The following is a 27,500-nucleotide window of genomic DNA, read 5'->3' on the forward strand; positions in this document are numbered from 1 at the left end:
AATCTATTTCCGGACAGTTTGGAGACCATTGTTTTTCTTGTATAGATTCTCCACTTCAAATGTGAAAATGTTTGTCACTTTTGGATGTTTGTCAATTCCCTTTAAAATTTCTAAAAGACCTGGTATCAAAGTCACCTCTGAGTTCTCACGCTTCTTTTTTTTTTTTTAGGGGAAAACAGATTCATTATGTTTTAGTCGATTTCTTCGTATTGATTTATTTTTATAATTTGGAATCAGTTTTGTGGCTCGGCCGTTGTACTTTTTCCAGTCTGTCATAAAAATGTCTTTAATGGAGATTCGGTGACCATACGGAAACAGCATATTCCAAATGTGGACGAACAAACTGGATTTATATAGCTTGTTAAGGAGTGATGGACTTATTGAAATCAAAAGATCGCGCAATCAGTCCTAAAATCTTATTTTGCTTTCTCAGAGGCTGAAAAAAAAAAATACACTGCTTGGATAATTGTGCGATCGTTACTGGATAATGTTACGCCGAGATCTTTTTCACTAGTCACTTTTGTTTAAAACGAATTTTCGAATAAACTTGTAATCGGTACTTACTGTTTAATTTCTACCTATGTGCAGTACCTTGCATGTACTTGTGTTAAATTTCATTAGCCACTTTTCAGACCATTGCATGTAATTTATCTAAATCTTCCTTGGAATATCTAATTGGTTTTTAAGTGATCAGTATTTGCCATATCCGTTCCGCACAGTTTTGTATCATCAGCAAATTTGGAAACAGTAGATTTTAGATCCATGGTCTATATCATTGTATTTATACTTCATGATAGAAGTGGGCCAAGAACAGGAATCCCCTGAGGGAAACTCCACTTGTAAAATAATATTCCATCTAGAAGTTTTTCCATTTAAAACAACTCTCTGTGTTTATTAGACCATAGCTCAACTACCAAAACCAAATTACTCGTCCAACCTAATAGGCTACCAACCTTATTCCGTGTAAAAGCTAATTTAGTAAGTAGGTTCTTTCGTGTGGGAACGGGTTATCAAAAGCTTTCTTGCAAAGGCCCCGCCCCCCCCCCTAGATATATTAAATTCTATATTGTTTCTTTTGTCATAAAATTCGAGATAAACTGTGGTTGTCGTAGAATTCGAGTAAGTTAGTCACGCAAGAACGTTTCCGGTCTGAAACCATGCCTGGCTATCAGTTATCAAACGTTTACTTTCTAAATTGATGTTCGATAGCATCTCTTGATGATAGTTTCTTCAATCATTTTTTCCTACCCACCCCCCCCCCCACCCCCCCCTATTGGAGAAGTCAAGACTTATAGGCCTATAGTTGTGATCTGGCTTCTTTTTGTCACCTTTTTTTGGGGGGGGGGGGATAATTATGGGAAGTAACGTTAGCTAGCTTCCATTCTCTTGGGACAGCTCTCCCGGATTATGATGGGATTGAGTCTTGAAAATAATTTCTTGAAGGCAACAACAATCTCATTGATTTCAAGTTTCCTTTAAGATTCTTGGATGCCAAACCGTCAGAAACCCTGGTGTTTTATTAACTTTGAGTTTATCTATACACCTTTGTAATTTATTCTCTTTTGTTTTAGAGTTTACCGGTTAGTGAGTAAGTGTTGTCCCTAGACTTGGTTCACAGGTTTCAGTTTGGAGTTCACTTGTGGAGGTGTTTCGTTAAAGCAAATACCGAGGCTAAGATAAATGTGTTTCTTAAGATATTACACATTCCTTCATTTGGAATATTCAAGTTGATCCCGTTCAGCAGATAATATTTGGACCAATGTGATTCCTGAACAATCTTCGTTTATCTCCTAATGTAACTATAAGAATTCTTTGGGATTCTCTTTGAGGATTTATCAGCGATGTTTCATGTTCGTATTGTCGTTTTCTTTTCTTATTGTCTTTTTTAAATCTCTTCTGGTTATTGATAACATCAACTTTCATAGTCCATTAGATTGCACCCCGAGGCACTTATAGTTTCTTATAAGTCTGTCTCTTTTTTAGCAATACTTTTTTGTCAGTTTCTGCTTGTCGAGCCATCTTTGGGCGAACCTGATTTGGGGGACGTCTGTCCTTTTAAAAGGGAACTGTAAGTATGAAATCATCCTTAGTGAGCGATATTTTGCGAAAATATTCTTCCCACATCTGATTCTACAAGTCTTTCGTTTAATTTTTGCCTCCAATCTATCAAGCTGATTAGCTCCTGACCGTAGTCCTAATGACGATAGCTCAGTTTTTCTTCCTTTTCCGATATTGGTGTCGTTTTTGTTTGTCCCATGTATCATTTCTCTTCATTCAGTTTCACTGTTCAAACTAATTTATGTGGTCACTTTTACTTATTGGTGTGGTTATAATTTCCAAGAATCTTGTCCACTCCCATCGTTTAGTGTTGTGAAGGACACTTTTCTAATCTTTTCTGTTATGCTTATATCCATTCCTGTTTTCTGTTTCCTTTCTGTTTTTTCTCCGTTTTTGAACCATTTCCTTCACTTTTTCATATCTTACTACTCTCCGAATTTAGAATTGTCCTCTTTGCTCTGACTCTGTATTCTAGTTCTTCGTTTTTTTCTCTTGTCCTTAGCTTGTCGATTCTCTTGTCTTTGTTTTCTCTTTCCTCTCTCCTTCCCTCTTTATTCATCCTCTCTTTTCATTTATAACCTTTTTGTACTGATCAGAGTTCTGCTAGTTTTCCCGTGTTTTTGTTAAGACATTTCTCTGCTGTTCGTTTGTGACCTGAATTTAAACCTTAATTGGTCTTGGTTTTGGTCTAAACTATATTTTGCTTACCTATTGTTGCATCACCTTGCATTTACTTGTGATTAAATTTCATTAGCAACTGTTCAGGACCATTGCCTGTATATTTATCTCGAAATCTTCTTGGAATAATCTAATTGGTTGTAAAGTGACCATGTCTGCATTCGGGCCATCTCCGCACAGTTTTGTATCATCATGCACACTTTGGAAATGTGTATGGGGGGGGTGGCTGGGGTGGTGAGGGGTGGGCAGTAGTATTTTAGTCCATGGATCTATTATAAGCTATTTGTAATTTATACTATGTCTATAATAGAAGGTAAGCCCCAAGAAATAACCGGGAGCCCTGAGGAACTCCACTTGTAACATTTTTCTATAAAGAAGTTTTTTTCCATTTAAAACCAACTCGTCAATTTTCGATCATTTCAACCAATTACTCGTCCAAACTTCAATAAGGCTACCACTTATTCTGCCTTCCATTCCTAATACGCCATAATTTATACATTTTGCTTTTTATCTGCTAAGTCGTTCTTCCGTATATTCTCCTTCTCTTCTCCTTACTTTAGGTACACTGTAGGTCTTGTAGTTTTGTTCATTTCATTTTGTTGTTTCACTTATATCTCTAAAATTTCAGTTTGTGCGATCCTCCTAAAGCTTTTTTTCCAAATCTCCAGATCTCTTTTGGCTATAGACTCTTTGTGTCTCCCCCCTTCCCCCCCCCCCCCCTCCCCCCTTCTGTTGTTATTTCTTCTTCTATAATTGGCCTCATTTCTCATCCTTTACTACTTTGTAACTGGCGGTTTCTCTATATTCCGTCTATTTCTTCGGAATTTAGATACGTGTGGTGTCTCCTTCTTTAGTGATCTGTCCCAATTTATCAACTCTTTGAGTAATTAGTGCAATAAGTTGGTTTGAACCTAACCTCCCACCTGTTTCAGTTGCAGTTTTCTCTAGTTTTTCCTCTAGACTCGCTAATCGGTGGGAAATTCCCATGGGAAAATAATTAATCTCTAACTTTCGTATGATGTGTTGTTCTAATCTTATATGTTGCTGATTTTCATACTTACATACATGCCATTACTAATATTGTGTCAATTTCACCTGCAATCATCTGACGCCATCTTTCGGTATGACATTCCTTCTGACGTTTCAAGAGGGGGCCCGTTCGTCCCCTGTCGTCATTTTCTTCCATTTTCCTCAATGAATACCCTCCCATTACGCCTTTGTTCTTCACGGCTGTGGGCCCACTACACCACGAGTTTTCTGTCCTTCCCTACTAATACAATTACAGGTACTCCCTCGTCGTTGATATCCACGGAAATTTTCGTATTTTGTCGAGGAGTTGTGCCAATTCGTCGCCGTGGCTGGATTTGGCCGATCGCGCGCGCGGCGCGCGTGTGTATGTGTGTGTGTTGGGTGTGTATGTGTGGTGTGGGTGTGTGCTGTGTGTGTGTGTTGTGTGTGTGTGTGTTCGGTGTGTGTGTGTGATGAACGGTGTGTGTGTGTGTGTGTGTGTGTCGTGTGTGTGTGTGTGTGTGTGGCTATGTGGTGTTTTGTGTGTGTGTGTGTGTGTGTGTGTGTGTGTGTGTGTGTGTGTGTGTGTGTGTGTGTGTGTGTTGTGTGTGTGTGCGTGGTGTGTGTGTCTGTGGTGTATGTGGCGGCGGGGTGTGTAGTGCGTAGTGGTGTGTGTGTGTGTGTGCGGCTGTGTGTCTGGTATGTATGTGCGTGTGTGTGCGTGTGTGTGTGTCGTGTGTGTGTGTGTGTGTGTGTGTGTGTGTGTGTGTGTGTGTGTGCTGGCTGTGTGTGTGTGTGTGATGTGTGTGTGTGTGTTGATGTGTGTGTGTGTGTGTGTGTGTGTGTGTGTGTTGTGTGTGGTGTGGCTGGCCGTCTTCGTGTGTGTGTGCGCGCAGGGCGTTCACTAGCTTGCAGCCAGTCTGTAGGACCATGGGCACATGATTGGTGTGGCCAATAAAGTAATCAAAACTTCATTCGCTGTATCATAAAAGACAATGAGAGCGACGGATACTGGGAAGAGTCCGTCAAAGAACAAAAGGATCCCGCCAAAGTATCTCGGGTGATATAAACATCGAACGGCATACACACATGTGCGTAGGGCGAGAGGCGTGCTCTAAACACGAAAGGATTATAAAAAAAAAAAAAATGCCGCAAGGCTTTCGCGTATATGATAAACCGGGTGCACCTCTTTATCACAAGCATTAGCCGACACCACTCGCCACGAGAAGGACAGCATAAACCCAGAGTGAATTTCCCAAATCTGACCCGTACTTGTGCTCGCACCCCAACACAGAAAACAAGACATCTTGTTCACATGTATGTTTCTCTCACTTACACACACACACACAGCACATACAACACAAACGCACACACACATACACATATATATATATATATATATATATATATATGTATATATATATATATATCATATATATATATATATATAGTATATATTAGACATTGGGAACCACAATTATGGGAAAGGTGGAGGGGGAACACACGGGTCTTTATGCTGATTATCGAGTTTAGTTTTTTTTTTTTTTTTTTTTTTTTTTATTCCGGACGCCGGTTATCCGCTTACAATAGCTTCTTCAGAAGAAGCTTATCTGTAAGGCGAAACCAGGTCCAGGCGAATAAACTCGATAATGAGATAAAGACCCGTGTTGTCACCCCTCCACCTTGGCCCCATATATTATTATATATAAATATATATATATATATATATATATATATATATATATATATATCTATATATTTTTTATATAAGAGTTTTGATGTACACTAGACACACAAACAAGAAACAGGTAAGTAGCAGAGGACTCCATTTGATCTAAACGAGCACACAGCACATGGAACATCCCACGAAGTCGGTTAAAGAAAACTAAAAACCTTTGAATACAGAAGCGATAACATGTCTCCTAGTATCTTCTACGGGGACTGGTATCTCCAACTGTCAGCCCCTCTCTCAGGCAATGCGTTAACCTTGGCCTGAAGAAGGCGCGGGCATATCAGTTTTCTGATCTCAGCCGCGAAACTGTAAAAACAGAGATATAGGATCGTCTAGTCTTCTCTCTATTCAAAGTACAGTTTATTGTTCTCGCGACCTCTTGCTGGGTTTCCTGTGTGCGGTGTTCATAGTATATATCTAGTATATATGTATATATATATTTAGTTATTTTTATATATAGTTATATAGTATATATATATATGTAATAGTATTATTTTGGATGATGGAGAACATAAAACACAGGGGAAGTGCTCGGTAACCCGTATAAACACTCTAACGTTTCCGTTTCGCGTAGAACTTCTTCAAAGAGTGTATGTTGAACTGCAATTGAAGTTTATGGTACTAAATCTAATTATCTTTTCGGACACTTGGGAGAGTGTCGGTTTTTCTGGCGTGTTTTAGAATTAAAAGACTAGTGTCTTCTTTAGGCTAAATTGATAACACCCTCCTCGATGATTTCGATGACATTATTAGTTGACAATATATGCTGATTCATCAATTGCTTCTTGTGAATTGAGTCGATAAATCCTTTATGTAGCACTTTCAGCTTCTCTCCGACTCAGTTTAGTAAATGAGGAGAAGCTGAAGTGCTGACACCCATAAACAGCGGTTTTGATATAATTCACTAGGAAGAAATTGTTGAATCAGGCATATATTTCAATCTAATAAACTTCTCATCGAGCTATCATCGAGGGGGAGAGAGGTGTCTTATCAATTTAGCTAAAGACAATACTAGTATTTGCGTAATTCGTAAAACACGCCAGAAAAACGACCTTTTCCCTAGTGTCTCCGAAATAGATAATTAGAGTCTTTTAGTACATAAACTTCAATTGTCAAAATTCAACATACAGACACTCTCCTGAAGAAGTTCTACGCGAACCGAAACGTTAGGAGTGTTTTAGGGTTCCGAGCCTTCGCCTGGTGGTTTATGTTCTCCATCATCCATAATAATTCTTGTCTAAAAAATACTTATCAATATGTATATATATGAATACATATACATATCATATATAACATTACACACACATATATTCATATATATGTGTATATAGAGTATATATATATATATATTCACATATAATATATAATATGTGAGATGGTCTATGTATGTGTATGTATATGTTATATATATATATATGTATATTCAGAGTTTATATGTATATAGATTAGCATATATATTTGAAATTATAGTATACATATATATATTATATATCTAATATGATATCGTTCGATGTATATATATATATATATAGATAGTATGAATAGATGTGTGTGCGTGTTGTGTGTGTGTGTGATATATAGAGATTATATTGATATATGTAATCATATATAGATTTATGTATATTGTATATATATAATTGAATACTATATATTATATATATATATATGATATACTAGTATATATTGATGTGTGTCTGGTGTGTGTGTAGAGTGTTGTGTGGTGTGTTTGAGTTGGTGTGTGGGGGGGTGTGTGAGTGTGTGGTGTGTGGAGTGTGTCTGTGGATGTCTGTGTGTGTGGGCGTGGCGTGTGGTGTGTGTTTGTTCTGAGTGTGTGTTGTGTCGTGTGATGCGGGTGTTGGTGTGTGTGGGTGTGTCTGTCGTGGGTGAGTATATACTGTGTGTATGTCACATTATATAGTACTATTATATATTTATTTATGGTATATAGTATATATATATAGTATATGTACATATATATATATACATTATATATACACACACATATATATAGTACATATATAGATACACACATATATATGTGTATATATATACGTATAGTATATGCACATACCATATATGATATACTATATACCAGTCATATAGTATCAGGATTATTTATATAAGATGAAGACTATAGTCTATATATATATCTGAGATAATAAGTACTTCTATAATTTCATTCACATTAAGATACCCGGGTGAATCCTATACATTGTATGTAACATAGATATATATATATAGTAACTATATAGACTATATAATACATGACATATATATATTATGTGTGTGTGTGTGGGTAGTGTGTGTGTAGTGTGTGTGTGGTGTGTGTGTGGTGTGTGGGGTGTGTGTTTTTTTTTTTTTTTTTTTTTTTGGGGGGGTGCGCGTCGTGCGATGTGTTGGTATACATTTACATCATATCTAATTCAGTATAAGATATAATATATATTGTCATACATATTATATTGTTATTCTATATATTCTACATACGATATATGTATATATATATAATTTTATATAAGATATGTAGTATATATGATATATGATCGATTATATATATATACATATATATTTAATAAAATAATATATCAAATAATAATATATTAAAAATATAATTTTTACAATATATATATACCCGGTCTATATGTATGTACATATATATATATATATATATATTTATATATATATATATATATATATATATATATATATATATGGATGATGGAGAACATAAACACAGGGGAAGGCTCGGATCCCTAGACACTAACGTTTCGAGTTCGCGTAGAACTTCCTTCTGATAGAAAGTTTCTACGCGAACGAAACGTTAGAATGTTTAGGGTTCCGAGCCTTCCCCTGAATTTATGTTCTCCGTCATCCCATATTCATTTGTCGTAAAATACTTATCAATATATATAGTATACATGTATATATATATATATATATATTTATATATATATTTTTTTTGTTTTTTTTTTTTTTTTTTTTTTTTTTTTTTTTCAGGCAGAAACAACTGTTTAATTTCCATGCCATCGCAATCGAGACTGAAGAATCGCTTCGATGGAGACATTTGGTTGGAAATTGAAACGTGGACGAGCCAAGGATTCGAACCCCAGCTACACTTCGTAACAAAAGTTACAGTGACTTAAACCAATGCGCAATTACCAGTCAAGAAGAAGATAAGCAGCAATTCAAGTGAGGTTACTAACAGTCAGCGCTGTAAATACTTATGAGTTGGCCGGGTTCTAAGCTGGGTTCGACCATCCTTGGCGTCGGTATCACGTTTCAATTTCCAACAAATATGTCTCCATCTCGAGCGATTTCTTTCAGTCCTCAGATTTGGGCGATGGCATGGGAATTTCACACACACCAAACAAGTACTGTAGATGTGAGTTCTGAATCTAAAATATCAATTGATCGCTGGGGTAACCATTTGCCGAGTCCGCGTAGATTGTTTAGTATACTAACACTATAAATATATATAATATATATAAAAGATATATATATTATACTACTATTATCCAAATATATCTTTGATCTCAACACACACAGTAATCACTGAAGAGGTAATTCCATGCCAGTCGCAATCGAGACTAAGATTAGCTCGAAAGAGGAGGCGTAACAGACCGTTTTTGGAAATTAGAAATCGCAGGTCGAGCCGAGGACTCGAACTCCAGCTCGCCCAGTGGGACACAAAGAGGCGAACAGTGCGACTTTGTCACGGGCGGGCTGACGTTCGAGGTCATCGGCTCGACCACGTTGCCATTGCCAACGTATGCCTCCTTCGAGCTACTCTCAGTGCTCGGACTGCGATGGCATGGAACTAAAAGTGATTTGTGGGTTGAAAAGATATTTAATCTGTTCACTGGGCAACCTATTCACTGTATGTATATATATATATATATATATATATATATATATAGTAGATAGATATATATATATTATATATATTATACAATCTATATCCGGTGGTCTATATGTTATATATAAAGGATGACGAAAAAGCCCTCAGAAATATTTATATCTACAAGAATGTCACACCCACCGGATCGCGGAGCTTTAAAAAATTGACCTCGTCACTCTCTACGACAAGACACGGAAGACATCCAACTTGGTCATAAAGTGAACAGCTTGCCTACCGCAAGCACAAGTGATATGCAAGGAGGTGATATACCGTGTACGAACACACATGCTCCCAGTGGCAACTGCAGTCGCCCTAACTCCAAGTACATCGGCGTAACCACCACAACATTGTCGAAGAGGGATCTCAGCCCATTTTGCAGGACGAGAGCAGGCGCGCATAAGGACGGCATTACCTTTGTGACGAACTATGGGCTCGTACTCAAACAAGGCACCACATGGAAAACAAACACCACCATCATCGAGAGAAACAACGACACCAGACGACGGACTAAGAATGACAGAAGCGGTTGCTCATTTATCAAACCAAAAAAACCCGCTATCAACGAACATCCAGCAAACACAGGCCCGAAATGTCTTTCTACCAACCAGATGGCAGAGACAATGATTTACCCCGTGGGCCCGCCTGATTGGGCTGGAACGCCACCTGCCCCGGGCAGTCTGCCCGGTGATGCCACTCCCCCATACCTAAGCGCTGATTATTACCGGTCCCACGCATCACTTCGATTCCATTCATTCCGGTCATTCAATCTTTATGACCAGCCCACACCTCCTGAACGCATGGCCAGTTACAGGCGCGAAAGCGCGTCTCACGAGAGAGCATATACACCCATGGGAAACTTCAGCAATCTCTGCTTTGAAGAAACCTTGCTTCTCTCCAGAGCGGACCGCACGTGTGTGGTGCGCAACCTTAGAACAACAAGCAATCTTCTGACATAGCATAATATATGCTATCGCCAGCTGGTGTGGTGCGACCTCACTTCAACACACGCTAACAGTCTTGCATCAGTAATATGGCCTTCGCCTATCCCATAGAAATATATAATATATACGACTACTATATATATATATATAGTATATATTCAAAGAATACGTATATATATAGTACATTATATATCTTAATAATGTAAAATGTATATGACAGCTATAAATACTATTCAAATATATTACGTATATGATATGAGAGAATATATAGTAAGATAATATTTTATATATATACCCGGCTTGGTCTATACTGTAGTATATTATATATATGAATATATGATATATAGATAGATAGATAGATAGTAGATAGAATATGAGTAGTTAGATATTCGTCGTGTGTGTGTCGTATATAGTTACCAATATCGACACACAGGAACCCACAGTCGGAAGAAAGAATAAACTTCGAATAAAGAAAAATCCTTATATTTCGGCTATCAATCTGTAGCCCTCTTTCAGGAAGAGTAAATAAATGATAGAGAACACGAGGGGACTTATAAACTAACAGGTAAGTAAGAGATGTGGACAGCTTTGACCTCACTCAGGCGCGGGGCAAAACTGGGGTGGGACGGAGGGAGGGAGGACGGTGTGAGGAGAGGGGGGGGGATGTAACGTCCGCACCAGCTTGCTTACTGCTGCGCGTGAGATTACTGGTCAGGTGTTCCACTTGCCACTGCTATCAATATCAATATTTCTAAAGGGCAGTGGACACCTGACAATAATGCTTATCACGAGCAGCAGTAAGCAAGCTGGTGCGGACGTGTAACATCCCCCCCTCTCCCTCGCAACCTCCTCCTCCTCTCGGCCACCCCAGTTTGTCCCCGCGCTGAGTGGAGGTCCAACTGCTCCCACATCTCTTCTTACTGTAGTCTTTATAAGTCCCCTCTGTTCTCTATCTTAATGGAACTTTCCTGAAAGAGGGCTACAGTTGATAGCCGAAACTATAGGATTCTTTCTTTATATCGAAAGTTTATTCTTTCGTCCGCGACTGTGGCGGTCTTCCTAAGTGTGTCAGGTTACAAATGTGCTTAACTACATTTCTGTTTAGTAAAGTATTACATACACTATATATCATACTCTTATATACTACACTAATACTATATATGATACTATATTAGAATATATTCTTTATATTAATATATAATCTAATTACCTTAGTATATTTGGAATGGAAGCGCGCAGATGTGAGAGGGATGTGAACATAGAGGGACCGTCCCATAGGATGAGTGTGGATGGAGATGGGCGTCTGAGAGGGGTGGCTTTACGGGGGGGAAGGGGGGGGGGGGGGGACGGGGGAATGCTCCTGTTGAGGGACAAGGAACGGGGAGAGGCACAGGACAGAAGGACCAGAGGTGTGACATGTGAGAACTGGTTGTATCTATGGCATGATGTTGTGATGCACTGACGGTGGAAAGTGGCGGTGGGGGGAATCTTGAAGGAGGGTGACGGTAGTATGTAATGGGGTGAGCAAATTTTTGAACGCAGTCCCGAAGGGATTTCTCCCCGTTCTCTCTCCTTTTATGCATGGAAGGGACTGGAGAGGGGGGGTCGCCGATTATAATGAAAGCGGCCTTGCTGTGGAATTGTTGCTGTGGTCTTGCGACACTGGCTTCTCGAACCCAGGGTAGCGTGGACAAGGTGCAGGTGGATGTGACCCGTCGTCCAGGAGGCGTGCTATGATAAAGAGGGTAGGGCTGGAGGCGGTGTGGAGTGCTTATTCAGGATGGGAGATGGGTGGGAATGATTTTAGGCCTTTTCCATTTTTGGCCACCTCCCTTGTAAGGGGGAGGAAAGCCTTGGGTATATGTTATGTACGGATTCTATGTATAGTATGATATATACTATCATTGAATATAATACAGTTATCTATATATATATAATATACATGTCGTGTGTATGTGGTGTGAATAAATTGAAATAGTGATTTATTTTGTTTCCCGCCACAGTTCCTAAAAATCTCAGTAAACTGGAGCGTTGTCTATGACGTCACATGTTAATGCGCAAGTTGTCTCCATTGCGAACAAATTAATCTAATCTATAACCCGCACAAGAGGACATCATTTGCTTGTAAATATGATCCACAATTATCGGTTATTTCGACGGGATCCGACTTGATGTTAAACTGTTTCAAAAACTGGGAGTACCCCACCGAGCTAAACACGCTGCTGCAATGGTGTATGACAGGGGACTTAGGATTATAGACCACATATGAATTAAGGTTACTTGGATCCGGTTTTCGTTCCAAACCACATGAGGACTTCGGATAAATGTCAGCGATGGGTTTCGGGTATGTGGATGAGAGGATTTTACCACCGAGAACGTGAGGAAGGACACATACACCCACATGCAGCAAACACGTCGTAGGTGGAATCGTGAGCCTACTGATGACCACCCCACATCCAATGCCTACCCGCTTCCAGCCCAGAGTTGGTGTAATCCACCAATCACTGAAACAGTACAATGTTGTCCTATTCAAAGTCAAAGGGGGTTTATTCATTCATTGTCCATCTACAGAGCTTCATAGGTTTAAACCGGGTCCGCTCTGTGCCTCAGCACATCTGCATGTAGTGTTGAAAGCGAAGTGTCCCACACTGAGTGAGCAGGAGGAAGGAATGCCAGTCTCACAGAGGCTATTCTTGTCTAACATCACTGGATAACTCCTATCACTTTGAATATTTGTGAACCACCATATATAAGTACCTTGCAAATTGACAGTAATGTCCGGGGTGTTTTTGTAATTTTATCTAAGTTTTTTTTTTTGTTTTTTTTGTTTTTTTTTTTTTTTTTTTTTTTTTTTTTTTTTTTTTTTTTTTTTTTTTTTTTTTTTTTTTTTTTTTTTTTTTTTTTTTAGGGGGAATGTGGTGGAATGCGATGGAGAATAACTGCACCTATCCTAAAATTTGCGTTGCAAAAGTAATGCCACTGCTGGGAGCAGGGAAAGCTTAAAAAGCTGTTGTTTTCAGAATGCCTACGATTTTTCGCACTGGCCTTTATTTTAGTAAGGAACCAATCAGTATAACATAGGCTCTTTGCCAGTCTCACAGATGAAAAGCCTTATCTATAATATTGAGATAACTGCAGATCAGTCTAAGTATTTTTGAATCCTCATGGTATAAGTACCGCAGATGAAGGGGAACTTCAGTAGCGATTTTTAAAAAGTTAGTGTAGTTTTTGACGGGTAATGGGCGTGGAAAAGCACAAACACACCTAATCTCAGTCTCATTTTTAATGCCAACTGTTTCTCATATCAAGGGCTCACATTTATGTCCCTTGCATTTAATGTTCCATTAACATAGTGTATCACGGGGACGTCCCTTCTAGCAAGGCCGTCACATAAAAACGTTATCCTGAGGCGGTACATGTGAGGGTGTGGGGGGGGGGCAAGTCTTGTCTGGATATGCCGCGCACAAGGCTGACAAAATAATCATAAGGAAAAATGTGGTCAAAGGAGCCCCGGATATTTGACCGTAATATACGAATTTTGCGTCAGACTCAACCAAATATGAAATAATATTTTTCCTTTATCCTGTCTGCAATAGGGACATTATTACATAAAATTTTTAAAATCTGCGTAACTATTTCGCAAGCCAATAGCTTATAATAGGTAGTAAGGAATGGTGGGAGATGGGAAGTGGTAATAGGGGAAGGGGAGGGGTGTAACCATCACCCACCACGCACGTGATCCACAGGCTTGCAACATAGCGAAGACTCCCCTTCTTGCCTAAACCTTGTATTTCCCACAAACACTAGATAGATACCCAATGTCACCAGACTAACTTATCAAAAGTCCTTTTATTATAACTGCCCTAGTATATTACGCATAAACTAACATAGATATAATATACCTAACAATATCCACTAATTATACAACTAACCCTTATATATATAAACTGACCCTAATGCATAGAATAGTGAGACTAACGCCTGTTTTTCAACTTCTCATCAACCGCATCAGAAAGCTAGCTCATCAATTCGTCAGCGAGCTTTATAAGCAAGCGACACGTCTACTCACTACCCTCCACCAACCACTCCATTCGAGACGACAGTCAGAATTCTAAGATCGCAGCTTTGCACCAATCTTAGAATCGGTGGTGAAATCGAACCCATTCGATTTTGAACCACCTGGTGGCAGTGCGCTACCAATCATACGGACAGAATGTTCTACGGAGAGACCTCCGTCAGAAGAGAAGATCCTGTCAACTCTACACAGCTCAGTATCCATGATTCCAAAGACTCCTAACCAACGAGATCGAACCGTCAACTCAAACCACAAAAGATTCCATTCAGCTACCACAGGATCCCTCTCCGAAAGAAGAACTCCACCTCACCCCTACCGTCCTCACCCGAGATCAACGCATGATCAACAAGCTCAGCACCTTCACTCAGAAAGCAAGTACTTACCAGTAACCACCACCCCTCTACCCGTTCAATCAGCAAACCCGAGGCCCCAAGCCGAGACCGGACGCAGCCCATTCAGCCGAGAGCCAGCGCACCTACTCCTAGATCGACAACGTCATCACGACTTCAGTCAAGACGCAGTGGAACCCAGGACGACGAGACACATCCGAGAGACAATCTCATCCACGATCCACAACTACCGTCACCTATCACCGTGAGGTATAAACCATAGACGCCCACGATTTCCCCTTGTTTGTATATATATAATTCAGGTGCCGGAATAAATTACACGCATATACCCACCCACTCAAACAAGATGAATAAGCATTCCATACCAGACATACCCTAGAATTAAAAATGAATATATAAAAGAAAATAAAAGAAATTAAACGCCCTTTAAATAGATATAAATTATGTATAAGCGCGTATAAATAAGAACAAGCAGAGAAAAGTATTTACCATGAAAAGTGAACCAATAACCAATCTCAATACGAGCAACTTTGTATTATATCTGGTATGCAATGTAAATAATTTATTTACCTATATATGAATATTTAGCGCTACACAAACTTACATATTAATTAAAAACACACTAACCACTTAGGATGTATTGTCTTCAGTAAAGCTATGACTGTAGTGAAAGGGTATAATCCAAAATATATCTCAGAGTAAAGAAGATCATCAAAGATTTCTCATTGAACAGAGATACTAATGGTAAAGTGGAAAGTGAAAATTCATTAGCATTGAAAGAGAGAATATACTAGTGTTATACAAGGTTTTTTTAGCTTTATTGAACACCTTCAAGATATGATAATATTCAATAAAAATTTCCCCCCCCCGTTTTACTCATTCAAAACAAAATGTGCAGATCAATATCACCCCACTAGCAAATTACAAATTATCATATCCTTAAGTTTTTTACAATTATGTATGCCAACCCCAGTGTCACGACCGTAACCCTAGGTACGAGGACGTACCTCAAAAGGTCAGGGAGGCAATGTTAACCATCACCCTACCTACGCACGTGATCCACAGGCTTGCAACATAGCGAGACTCCCCTTCTGGCTAACCCGTGCATTTCCCACTTCATACCCCTAACGCAGCATAGGTCTATGACAAACAAGATAGATACCCACTGTCACCAGACGAACTTATCTAAAGTCCTTTTAGTATAACTGCCCTAGTATAGTACGCACTAAACTAACATAGAAGAAATATACCTAACAATATCCACTAATTATACAACTAACCCTTATATATATAAACTGACCCTAATGCATAGAATAGGCGAGACTAACGCCTTTGCGTTCAGTAACCTACTAACAACCTAGATAACCTTTAACACCCTTGGTCACGTAGCCAGAGGCGGGGTTGGTCAAGAGCCGACCGGCCCATCGTCCAGAGCTAGGCAGACCGAGCAGGCTGCCAGCCTAGTGTGCCCTAGGTCAAGGCCTGGCACTTATTGTAATCTGGCCACTAGGGCCCATTTGTACCTTATCAATATTTGTAACCCAGATTTGCCTCAATTGGTTAATTAAAAGTAGTAAACTCCCGTGTTGGAGGTTATCTCGCCCGCATTAAGTCCTCCTTCACTAAACCTAACAAACCTATTTAACGGGTACACTAAACCTATCCAACGTTTACAGGGGGGGTCTTTTGTTTTTTTTTTTTTTTTTTTTTGTTTTTTTTTTTTTTTTTTTTTTTTTTTGTTTTTTTTTTTTTTTTTTTGTTTTTTTTTTTTTGTTTTTTTTTTGTTTTTAGGCATGTAAGGGCCCTGTCTTCAAGGCGCATCTTATTCATGTTATGTCCGGTATGTTTCAGTTTGTTCTTAACCACATCAAGAACGCGTCATAATCCTTCATCTGAGTGCCATGGATACCAACGAATTTCAGCAGTTCTTTCGACAACAAAACCAGTGTTTCCTTGAAAGGCCATTCAGCAAGTCCGAGTATATCCATGGTGAGGGCTTCTTTCTCCGTTGGCGGGGACGAACAAGCCATGGTACGCATTGTGTGTGCCGTTTGTTCACTTGCACGTCCTGTACAAAATCTCAATCTGTAGCAAGGGACTCTTGGTTTCTTTAATATTTTCCCTCGACTCGAACATGTATTTTCGCTTATTGTAATCTCACCCCTCCCCCCAACTTCAGATATAGATTTTTTGCCTGCGAATGTCACAAACCCCTAATGGTTTTGCCTGAACTTATAACTGTCCACAAATGGGCCTCGCCATACGCGGGTCAGATCAGGGAAATGGCCCGTCTTGCCTTGAAAAGCTGGACCAAACCTCTCCCACCGGAGATCGCTCTCTCGCTTTCTCCGTCTCCTCTCTTCCGTCTCTCTTTCCTCTCTCTTCCTCTCTCTCTCGCTCTCTCACACACACACACACACACAACACACATGCACACACACCACACACATACACACACACACAACACACACACACACACACACAGACGCACACACTCCGCACACACACACACACACACACACACACACACACACACACATCACACAGACAGCCATTACCCACTCGGTGGGTTTTTCTGTCTGTTTCTCCACACCCTCCATGTCTCCCGTGTCCTTTCTTCCCTCCCCGTCCAGTCATGATAGCTCTCTATCCCTCCCGTCCTGCCCATCTCTTCCTCACCAATTCTCTCTTCGCTCTCTGTGTCTCGCTCTCTCTCTCGCTAAATATATAAAATATATATAGATAGATACTATATACACTTATTATTCATAGAGACATACATACTCATGTATAGAATATAGATATAGATATGTAGATATATATAGATATATATATATATATATATACACATGTATATAGATATATAGATATTATATATATATGAATATATATATATACATATATTCATTTTATATATGTATATATATATATATATAAACATATATAAATATAAACATAGACAATTACATATTTATATACATATATATAGTATATATTTATATACAGGATAGATATATATGTAATGTATATATATACACATATATAAATTATACCAAACGGGAGAGGAGCTGAAGTACTGCATAAAGGTGTTGATCAAGTCACTAGAAGAATTTGTAGGAATCAGCATATATATCAACTAAGAATTCATCGAACCATAGAGGAGGATTTATCAATTTAGAAAAACAAACTAGTATTTTAATTCTAGAACACGTCAGAAAAACGACCTTGTCTCCCCAAGTATCCGACAAGATAACTAAGTTTAGTACATAAACTTCAATGACAGTTTTCCGGGGACCTTTCTGATGAAGTTCTACGCGAACGAAACGTTAGAGTATATTAGGGTTCAGTGGCTTCCCCTGTGATAAAGTTGTCCATGCCAGTGGCGATTCCAGGGGAGGGGGGGGGGGGTGTTCCAGGTTGGCCCCCCAGGGTGTTGTTGTGTTTTGGTTCATATCCTATTGTTAATCTTTGTCCAAAAAAACTTTTAAGATATGATTGGTGCATAATAAAAATTGAGGAGTGAATATCCATTATGGGTCCGTGTTTGGTGTGGTCCGTTCCGTTTTGAAGCTAGAAGTATTTAGTCGTGTTTTGATGTGACGATTCTGTTGCGTTGCTTCTTTTCGCACATTCCATCTTGACCCAGGTGAACTTCGTCAGTAATAATATGTTCCATGTATCCACACTTCTGTTTGTAAAAAACGATATGGTCTTAACAATCATGAAACTATCGTCCCGGATATATACCACCCTATCTTTCTGAAATTTATTAGTGTCAGTCGACTATGCGCCTTCTTTAACCTGCCTTCATATCTCCTATAGGTATTGAGTTTTGTGTTTATATATATATATATATATATATATGGGATATATATATGTATATATAGATATAGATATGTGTGTGTGTGGGTGGGTGTGTTGTGTGTGTGGGGGTGTGTGGGTGTGTGTGTGGGTGTGTGGGTGTGGGGTGGGTTGGTGTGTGGTGTTGTGTGGTGTGTGTGGTGTGTGTGTGTGTGTGTACATACATAACATATAAAATATATATATAAATATTCCTCATACGATATGTTGATAATTGTCTTTTGCTAACTACAAGAAGAGAGAGAGAGAGAGAGAGAGGAGATTTTTTTTTTTTTTTGACAGTATCACGATTATTCCAAACTTAACATACACACGCTTTATGCAATTATATGTTTCAAATGAAACATTTTCTCTTTTTTCATAGCATTATCTAACACGTCACATAATATTTCCCATCTCGTCCATTAACGATCTTTTAATAGACATAAAATAATCGTATACAATAGTATGTTTCGTTTGATAATCAAAAAACACGAGAGAAAACGAAAACAAGGATAACCTTTAGAAAAATATATTTTTTATATACGTATACAAATCCTACGGCTATATTGATAAATAGATAAATGTCCACTTTTTTGCATACTAGTTTGACTTGTGTATAGGCTCGTATATATATATAAATATAGTATATATTATATATATATATATATAAATATATATATATATTGTTTTACATACGTATATATTACGATATATTGATAAATAAATAAATGTACTTTTTTTGCATACTAGTTTGACTTGTGTATAAAAATATAAATATATATACTATATATATAATATATAAGTTTACATACGTATATAATATACGATAAATTGATAAATAGCTAAATGTGCCTTTTTCTGCATACTAGTTTTTTGACTTTAAAATATTAATATATATATATATATATAATATATATATATATATAATATACCAATTTTCTTTTTATTCGTTGGAATAATTCAGTTGGATGCATTTAATGGCATTATACATGTAAATAATTCAGTTTAATTTTACATTATAGTTACTAATGTTCATCTTCATACATTGAACAAGTTGGATTGTAATTTCTGCATTACAAATGAATGTCCACAATAGCGAGTCCAACCACTTCAGACGTATAGTCCAAAATAGTGCTGGGCAAATACCGCTAATTTCAATACCGGAATTACCGGTAAACAACAATGCCGTTACCGGAATTACCGGTAATTTACCGGTAATAGACTCGTGAGGTAGTAGTGACGTCCCAAGTTCGAGTCGCCTTTATGACTTAAATCTAAACAAATTTCATCCTACTATGGTGTGTAGTCACAAGTTTTGTAACGTCGTCACTATAAAAATCCTGCGCTCCGAGTCGTTACTCCAACTCTCGTGGTCACAGCATTACCTCCTCTCCCTCAGTGCATAGGCCTACGCACCAATCCCCCCTCTCACACTCCACTTCCGTCTCTATGTAAGTGCAATTTCATACAAAGAATATATTTTTCACATAGAAACACAATTTCATAAAAGAAAAATAATTACATGCATTATTTTTACACATTACACATAAAAATTCATTTCCAAAATCACCCATTTTTCATTTAGTCAGGACAAAGTTTTTTTGTACAATTGAGGTTTTAAAGGTTTTGTGCGAGATGAATTGACATATGTAGGTCATTTTCATAATGTTTTTTTTTTTTTTTTTTACCAAGTTCCTCTTATATTAGGCTCAGGAACACAATCTCAACCCTTTGAATTTCTGTCAAAGTTTTTTTCAATTGTTCATAGTTGTCATTTTTTATATTGGAATTACGTTAATTTTGTATTAGCAGGACTCTACGATCCCTATATTTATATTATAGTACCTTTAAATGGACAAAAAACACACGCATATATTTTATTTTAATTTTTTATTCTGTGTATCCATTTGGATACATGCCCACCGGAATCGCCAGCGCGCGCCACCTCCACCAATCTAGGGTAAGGCTCGCAAATATTAGTTACTTAAGACTACGCGAATAATAATTATATGCGTATCACTAACAAATATTATTTTTGAATAACACGTTACCTTGCGTCGTAGAGGCCACTTCAATGGGCACAGTGTTAATCCACCAGAATCTTTGATCATCTCTGCCCGCTTATTCTTGTCTCTGCTTTCCGTGAGTCTGTTGTGGTATACTGTATTCCCTGCCCCAACCCATAGCTTATATATATATCCTTGTCAGTCATCACTCGTGCGAGTCTGATAAGTGTATTTGTGAACTTGTTTGTGATTAACTCCAATACAAGTACAGTACAAATAGATTGTAACATGCAGATGGTGTCTTTCATGAGCAACTGCGTACATTTATGTAAATATGCATATATTAATAAACATTAAATATAAAGTTAAATATGAAGATCTGGTAAGTGTGGAAACAGTGTCTCTCCAATCTCCCCGTTTGTGAGCTTTATGTCCGTTCTACAAACTTTACAAAGTGACTTATTTCAATCCTCTTTCACTTCCGCTAACCATTTATTAAACATGTGATCCTTTAACCAGGCAGACTGAAAAGTTGTCGAGGAGTTTGACCACCTCTTCATTTCTCGATCACACAGGCTGACAAATCGAATACGTACCTTTTGCACTGAACCTCTGCGGGCCGAGATGCGAACAAAACGATCTAGCACGTCTGTTAATTTTCATATTCGAATACGTACATTTCGTACTGTGCATCTGTGGGCCGAGAAGGGAGCAGGACGATCTAGCACGTTGAATACGTTCCTGTTCATTTTCATCCTACGTAGGGCCGTCAGTACTGTCACTCAGTACCACCAAGCCGAAACGTGCTTACCGCTCTCTGAGTATTATGGGATAGCTTATCGGTTAACGGAGCCTAAACGGTAGCAGATTTTTTGCTGGTAAGCTACCGTCAAGGTTGTTACCGATAAAACCCGTAACTACCGGTAGCTGCCCACCACTACCGTCACTCAGTACCACCAAGCCGAGACGTGCTTACCGCTCCACGAGTGTTTGGTATAGCTTATCGGTTAACGGAACCTTAACGGTAGCAGAATTATTGCCGGTAAGCTACCGCCAAGGCTGTTACCGATAAAACCGGTAACTTTACCGGTAGCTGCCCACCACTAGTCCACATTTCAATGCAAGAAGGACATTGCCTCTCCGAGCCGGGTCTGGCAAGGCGACTCGGCTATGACCGTTATAAGTTCAGACGAGCTCTTTGAAGTGGTGTTTATTTGTGCATTCATTAAAAAATGTAAGTAATTTCAGAGACCAAGTCATCTTCAGCTGAATATATATATATATATATATATATATATATATATATATATATATATATATATATATATATATATATATATATATATATATATCTGTTGTCCAATAAATAGATGTTGCTTTACCCTTTAGTAATCGTGATGTCGGTTTTCTTTGTTTAATGTGTTCCCTGACGTTCCTGTTTTCATTCAACTGCTTCGCTTCAAGAATTTTATTCTCTTAACAGCCATATATCTGCCATCGATATTTTTCAGAATCCCCTATAACTAACGATTGTTTCGTGTTTCTTGATTTAATTGTGGATTTTAAATCGTCACTATTAAAATTCTAGCGCTAGGTGGACATATATATTTCTTTGGTTCCCTAGTCATCCCGGATCGTCCCTCCGGGCTAACCCACCCGAAGAATTGTCACCCCAACCAACAACACTTTAAGAATCGCCACCCCAGACCTCAGAGAATAGATAAGAATGTGACCCAACCTAACCTAACCAGATGCTACTTATTGTCAACTTATACAACGGAAGATTCGTTACCCCATCTTCATTAATTTGATGGACATAACCACAAAGTTCATGTTGAAATATATGTATTTTCAATAAAAAGAATGGTATCCTCCCTTGACGCTCCCAGCCTTCATCTTAAGTGTTATACAAAAAGGATGCTATGCTGATTACGGAGGACTAAAAAGGTGTGTTCACGGAGCAACCAAACCCCTTCAGCCTGCATTCATTATGTATCTTTGTAATCATGACTGCCTTCTCACACGCAGACAGGACATTCTAATGTCGAAAGACCCCTCATTGCCTGAGTATCATTTGACTATGTGCATTGCTAAGCATTGGCTGATGCAATACTGAGTATCGAGGATCTATAGAGTTGGATGTTTCTGCTTACATGATGTAACCTTCGAAATCCTTTGTGGGATTGCGGTGCCTCCGCAACACAAACACCCCCATTGCCCATTCACATCTCTCACTAATCTTCCTATAACGGATAAAATAATTTATAAAATGAGGCTGTGTTCACCCAGAATGTACACCTCTCTCTTTACAGTAAAGTGAAAACTAATTATTATATCCACAGGAAATGATAAAGACGTTGAATCTGGCACCAGGTCAACGTGTGCTGGATCTGGGATGCGGAGCCGGCGGCGCAGCCATCTCTATGGCACAGAACTACGGGGTCCACGTCCACGGTGTCGACATCTCGACCAACATGATTAAGACTGCAAAGACACGTTTGGACCAACAGAAAGAAGATATCCAGGATTTGGTATGTAGGATGGTGGGAGATATGAGGAAATGTGTGAATTTGGTCCAACAAAAAGAAAATATCCAGGATTTGATAGTTTGAATATTTGGTTTATGGTTCTAGCGGGTACACGAATTGTATATCACAACAGACACACACAGTAATATTAAAATTTATAAGTTGTCTGGGAGGAAACCAGGAAACATTAATTTTGCACAAATGAAGATGTCGCCAGTGAACCCTTGGAAACAGTGTAGCAGTATTGAAACATAAAAACTAGTCTCTATCAGACAAACATGAAAAATACCTCTTTGTGTGAATTATCTTCATAGGTTCATGATTCTATATTCATCGCATTAACAATTTGTGAATACAAAGTTTTCATTGAAGTATCATATATGGCCGTAAGCAAATTATTACTCCAAACTATCTAACATGAATCCCCAAAAAAATTTACAAACATATTCTAATCCCTTCTCTAGGAGTAATATAGAATACAAATATTTCGCCTGAATGTTCATGCTAATGATGTAATTTTTTTTTTTTTTTTTTTTTTCAATATCCACATTTAGACTAGCATGAAGATTCGTGTTCAGCCCATTGGCTATTCAGCCTGGGAAAATTGTCTGATCATGTTCCCATATAAAATACATACATATACCAAGGCTTTTTCCCCCTTACAAGGGAGGTAGCCAAAAAGAAAAGACATAAAACCATTCCCACCCATTCCATCCCTAAATACACTCCACACCCCTCCACCCTCTTATCTTGGCACCTCCTGGATGATGGCTCATCCCTGCATCTTGTCCACTGCCCTGGTCAGAAGCAGTGTCGCAAGACACAGCAAGGCCGCTTCATTAAATCGGCGACCCCCCCTCTCCATCCCCTCATGCAGATAAGGAGAAGATGGGAAGAAATCCCTTTGGGCTGCGTCAAATTATTCTCACACATGCTCCCTCACCCCCCACCCATTCCAGCTCATGCATCATCCATATACAACCATTCTCCATTCACCTCTGTCTTCTGTCCTCTCCCGTCCTTACTCAACAGATATTCCCCTCTTTCCCTCTTCCCCAAAGCCCCCTTCACCCCATCATCTATATAAAATGGATAGTTAGAATACAACTAGGCAAATACAACTAGATAAATACACATAATCTTTATAAGCACAATCATAACTTTGTCTTGAGCCATTACAGATTCGATCAATTTCGTTTCAGATCCACTTCGAAATCGCAAACATAACAGAGATAGAGTTAGATCCCGCAAGCTTTGATGCCATTTACTCTCGAGAGGCTTTGATGTATATCGATGACAAAGAATCTTTTTTCAAAAAAATCCAGGTAAAGCTATTTTTATGTGAAGAATGTATTTTCACACACACATACACATACACGCACGCACACACACACACATGCACGCACACACACACACACACACACACACACACACACACACACACACACACACACACACACACACACATACTTGACAAAACTGTTTTGTCATTAAAGGAAGTTGATAAAGCTGACAAAGACCTCCTGGTTTGGGGCTGTGGAGTAACGAGGTCATGGGGAAAAGTTTGATCAAATAATGAGGAAAAGACATCAAAAAGCACAAGTTTCTATACAGATGCACCATCCACTGAACAGTTAAGACAAGCTAAGCCCAAAATTTAATCTAAAACTAAGTATGATAATTGGAGGAAAAAAAAACAGGAACGAGTGCAACTTTGTTCCATTATGCTACAATTTAGGAAATACACATATTCACGCGGACAAGATTTATAAATTAATTGTGTGATCATCCAAAAGAAAACAAAGTGTTGGAAAAAGGATGATGTGACACCAATTCACTAAGGTCAGTGACCCCCCTGACCAGTATGGAGTGAGAGAATTATAAACAAGAGGTGGGTTGAATACATTAATGAAACAAACATATTGGAAGACATTAAATTTCGTTTTAGAACTAGAAGACCACGTGTGTTGAACCTATTAAGCTTTTGGAAGGTATACTCTTGTATGTGGAAAAGGCCTTCGAGAAAGCACCTCATCATCGACTACTATGGAAACTACAGCACATTGGAGGGTTTAGAGGTATTCTATTTGATTGGAAGAAAAAATTCCTGATGCTCCTGACAGTAGTAAATGATGAATTGTCAGGGTGGAGGGCAGCGATTAGCGAAGTCCCACAATCCTCTTAATCTTGGTAGATAATATGATGAAAGGCATGACAAACTACAAAACCATGTTTACATATGATGAGGATAAGATATGAAGACTGCAAGTTGCTGCAAAAAAGATCTAGGCAATATATATACCTAGAGATAAGTTTGGAAAATTAACGTCAAGGCAATAAATACAAGTATCAGAAATGGGCAAAACAGTGGAAGATATGACAAGTGGAAAAACAAAAGAAGAGATGGATCTCTGAGTGTTGGTCCATCTGCTGCACTCTTTAGCCTTTCTCACCTGCCTCACCCCCTCACTCTCTTCACTTTCTTCATTTCTTTTTATTCTTTAAAAAAATAAAATTCCTACTCCCATTTTATATCTGCTCTCCTCTTTGCCTCCCTCACCTTACGTTTTGCTTCTCCTCTCTCGTTGCACCTCTCATAAGCGTCCCTAGTTTTACCTTGAAACCAATTGGCTTGCGCTTGGTTCTCCTCTTCCACTGTCATCTCCGTCTCTAAATCCCACCATTCACTTCCCTTCCTTCTATTCCATCCCATCCTTTTTGTCCTACATACTATCTTTCCACACTTTGTCAATTTCTTCCTTGAAACTTACCCTTTCTTTTTTCTACTCCTCCTTTCCACGTTTCTTTCAGCTTCTCCTAGTATTATTTCTCTTTTATCTTCTCATTCAGCTTGCTAATTCTCATCATAAAACACATATCCAAAATAGTAAATTATATCTGCAACATTCCTTATATGATCATTTACTATGTGCACCTTATATATTTGAATATAAACACTGCTCAATGTGATATAACACCATTTGCATGTCGAGATATAATCAATTGCAACATTTATCATGACCTGGATGAATAATTCGATGTAAACACGCAGAGCTGGCTGCGTCCTGGAGGGAAGCTGTATGTCACATTCTTCTGCCGTGGAACTAGTGGAGAGTCATTTCCAGAACTCGAGAATGACATCAAGTTTCAGCGTAAGGAATATATAAGTATTTCCTCTTCATATTTCCTATCCGTTTCTTCTTCTTGTCTGTCACCATGTAATGAAACGGTGGGGGTGAACCAGCCTCGGCTGTGGGAGCATGTTGTGGAGGTGCTTTGTCTTGCCGTATTGTCTCTGACCCGACCAGTGGGCATGGTCAGAGTTGACCCTTTATTCACAAGGAACTAAGATGGAATAACAAATAGTTGTTGGACTGGTTTGGGATGGACGAGTTTTTTGCCTTGATTACTTACTTCACCCCCTTTATAAAGAGGAAAGGGCCTTTTGCTCAATTTATCATCCATTCACAATCACTCTCCACTTAGCCATTACCTTCTCTCCTCGACAGATATCCCCCTTGTACCTAAGACTTCCCCATCAAATCATCTCATTCTCGGTCTACCCCTCAAGTTCACTTCATCCATCTCTGCCTTCCACACTCATTTTGCAAGACTTTTTTTCATTCATTATTTCCATATGCCCAAATCATTCTAGTATTCTCTGATCAACCCTATCTGCCAGCTCCTTTCTCATCCCCACTCTTTGCCTCACTGCCTTATTTCTTACTCTATCGATCCTTGTAACCCTTGCCATACTTTTTCAACTCTTCATTTCAAACATATTTATGCTTCTCTCTTTTCTGCATCTCTTGAATTCCATTCTTCTGTTTCATCCAGTGCCGTAGGCACAACTAACCCTTCTTACTGTCTTCTTTTTACGTTCAACCTCAGATAGATATTTCACATTACATATTTCATTTCCTCAAGACATTTACTCGCTTCACTTTTCTGTTGATTACCTCCACCTCAACTCCTCCACTCCCTGTTAGATGCGGCCTTAAATACTTAAAACTAATCATTTCCTCCAACCTTTCTCCATTAAGATTACCTCCAACTCACTGCCACCCTCTCTCCTCTCCTTCTACATTCCATCACCTTACTTTTGTCCACGTGTACTTCCAGTTTGCTCCACTCACAGACTCTCCCAAACACCACCACTAGTTGTCCCAATCCTTCCTTTTTCCCAGCCACAAGCCCAGTGTCATATGCAACAACTAGCTCACCTCACACTGTCTTCTACTTTCTCTCACTAGCATCAAGCCTCGTGTTACATCCGCACCACCCCATCCATATACACACTGAACAACCATGGTGACATTACAGAACCCTGATGTAGCCCCGCCTTCACCTCAAATCCTTCTCTCTCTCTTTCCATTACCTCAC

General features: G+C 38.8%; 1 protein-coding gene across 1 annotated transcript in view; it reads left to right on the top strand.

The window, feature by feature from the left end:
- Positions 1-22,934: 22,934 nt before the first annotated feature.
- Positions 22,935-27,500, top strand: part of LOC143036636 (uncharacterized) — an 11,191-nt gene continuing 6,625 nt past the window's right edge. The window contains exons 1-3 of the mRNA XM_076204195.1: positions 22,935-23,120; positions 24,320-24,442; positions 26,170-26,269. Of these exons, the coding sequence (XP_076060310.1) occupies positions 22,935-23,120; positions 24,320-24,442; positions 26,170-26,269 (409 nt within the window). The remainder of the gene's footprint in view (positions 23,121-24,319; positions 24,443-26,169; positions 26,270-27,500) is intronic.

The sequence above is a fragment of the Oratosquilla oratoria genome, chromosome 21 (assembly GCF_046742065.1).
Source record: "Oratosquilla oratoria isolate Oo_2021 chromosome 21, ASM4674206v1, whole genome shotgun sequence".
NCBI classification, from domain to species: domain Eukaryota; kingdom Metazoa; phylum Arthropoda; class Malacostraca; order Stomatopoda; family Squillidae; genus Oratosquilla; species Oratosquilla oratoria.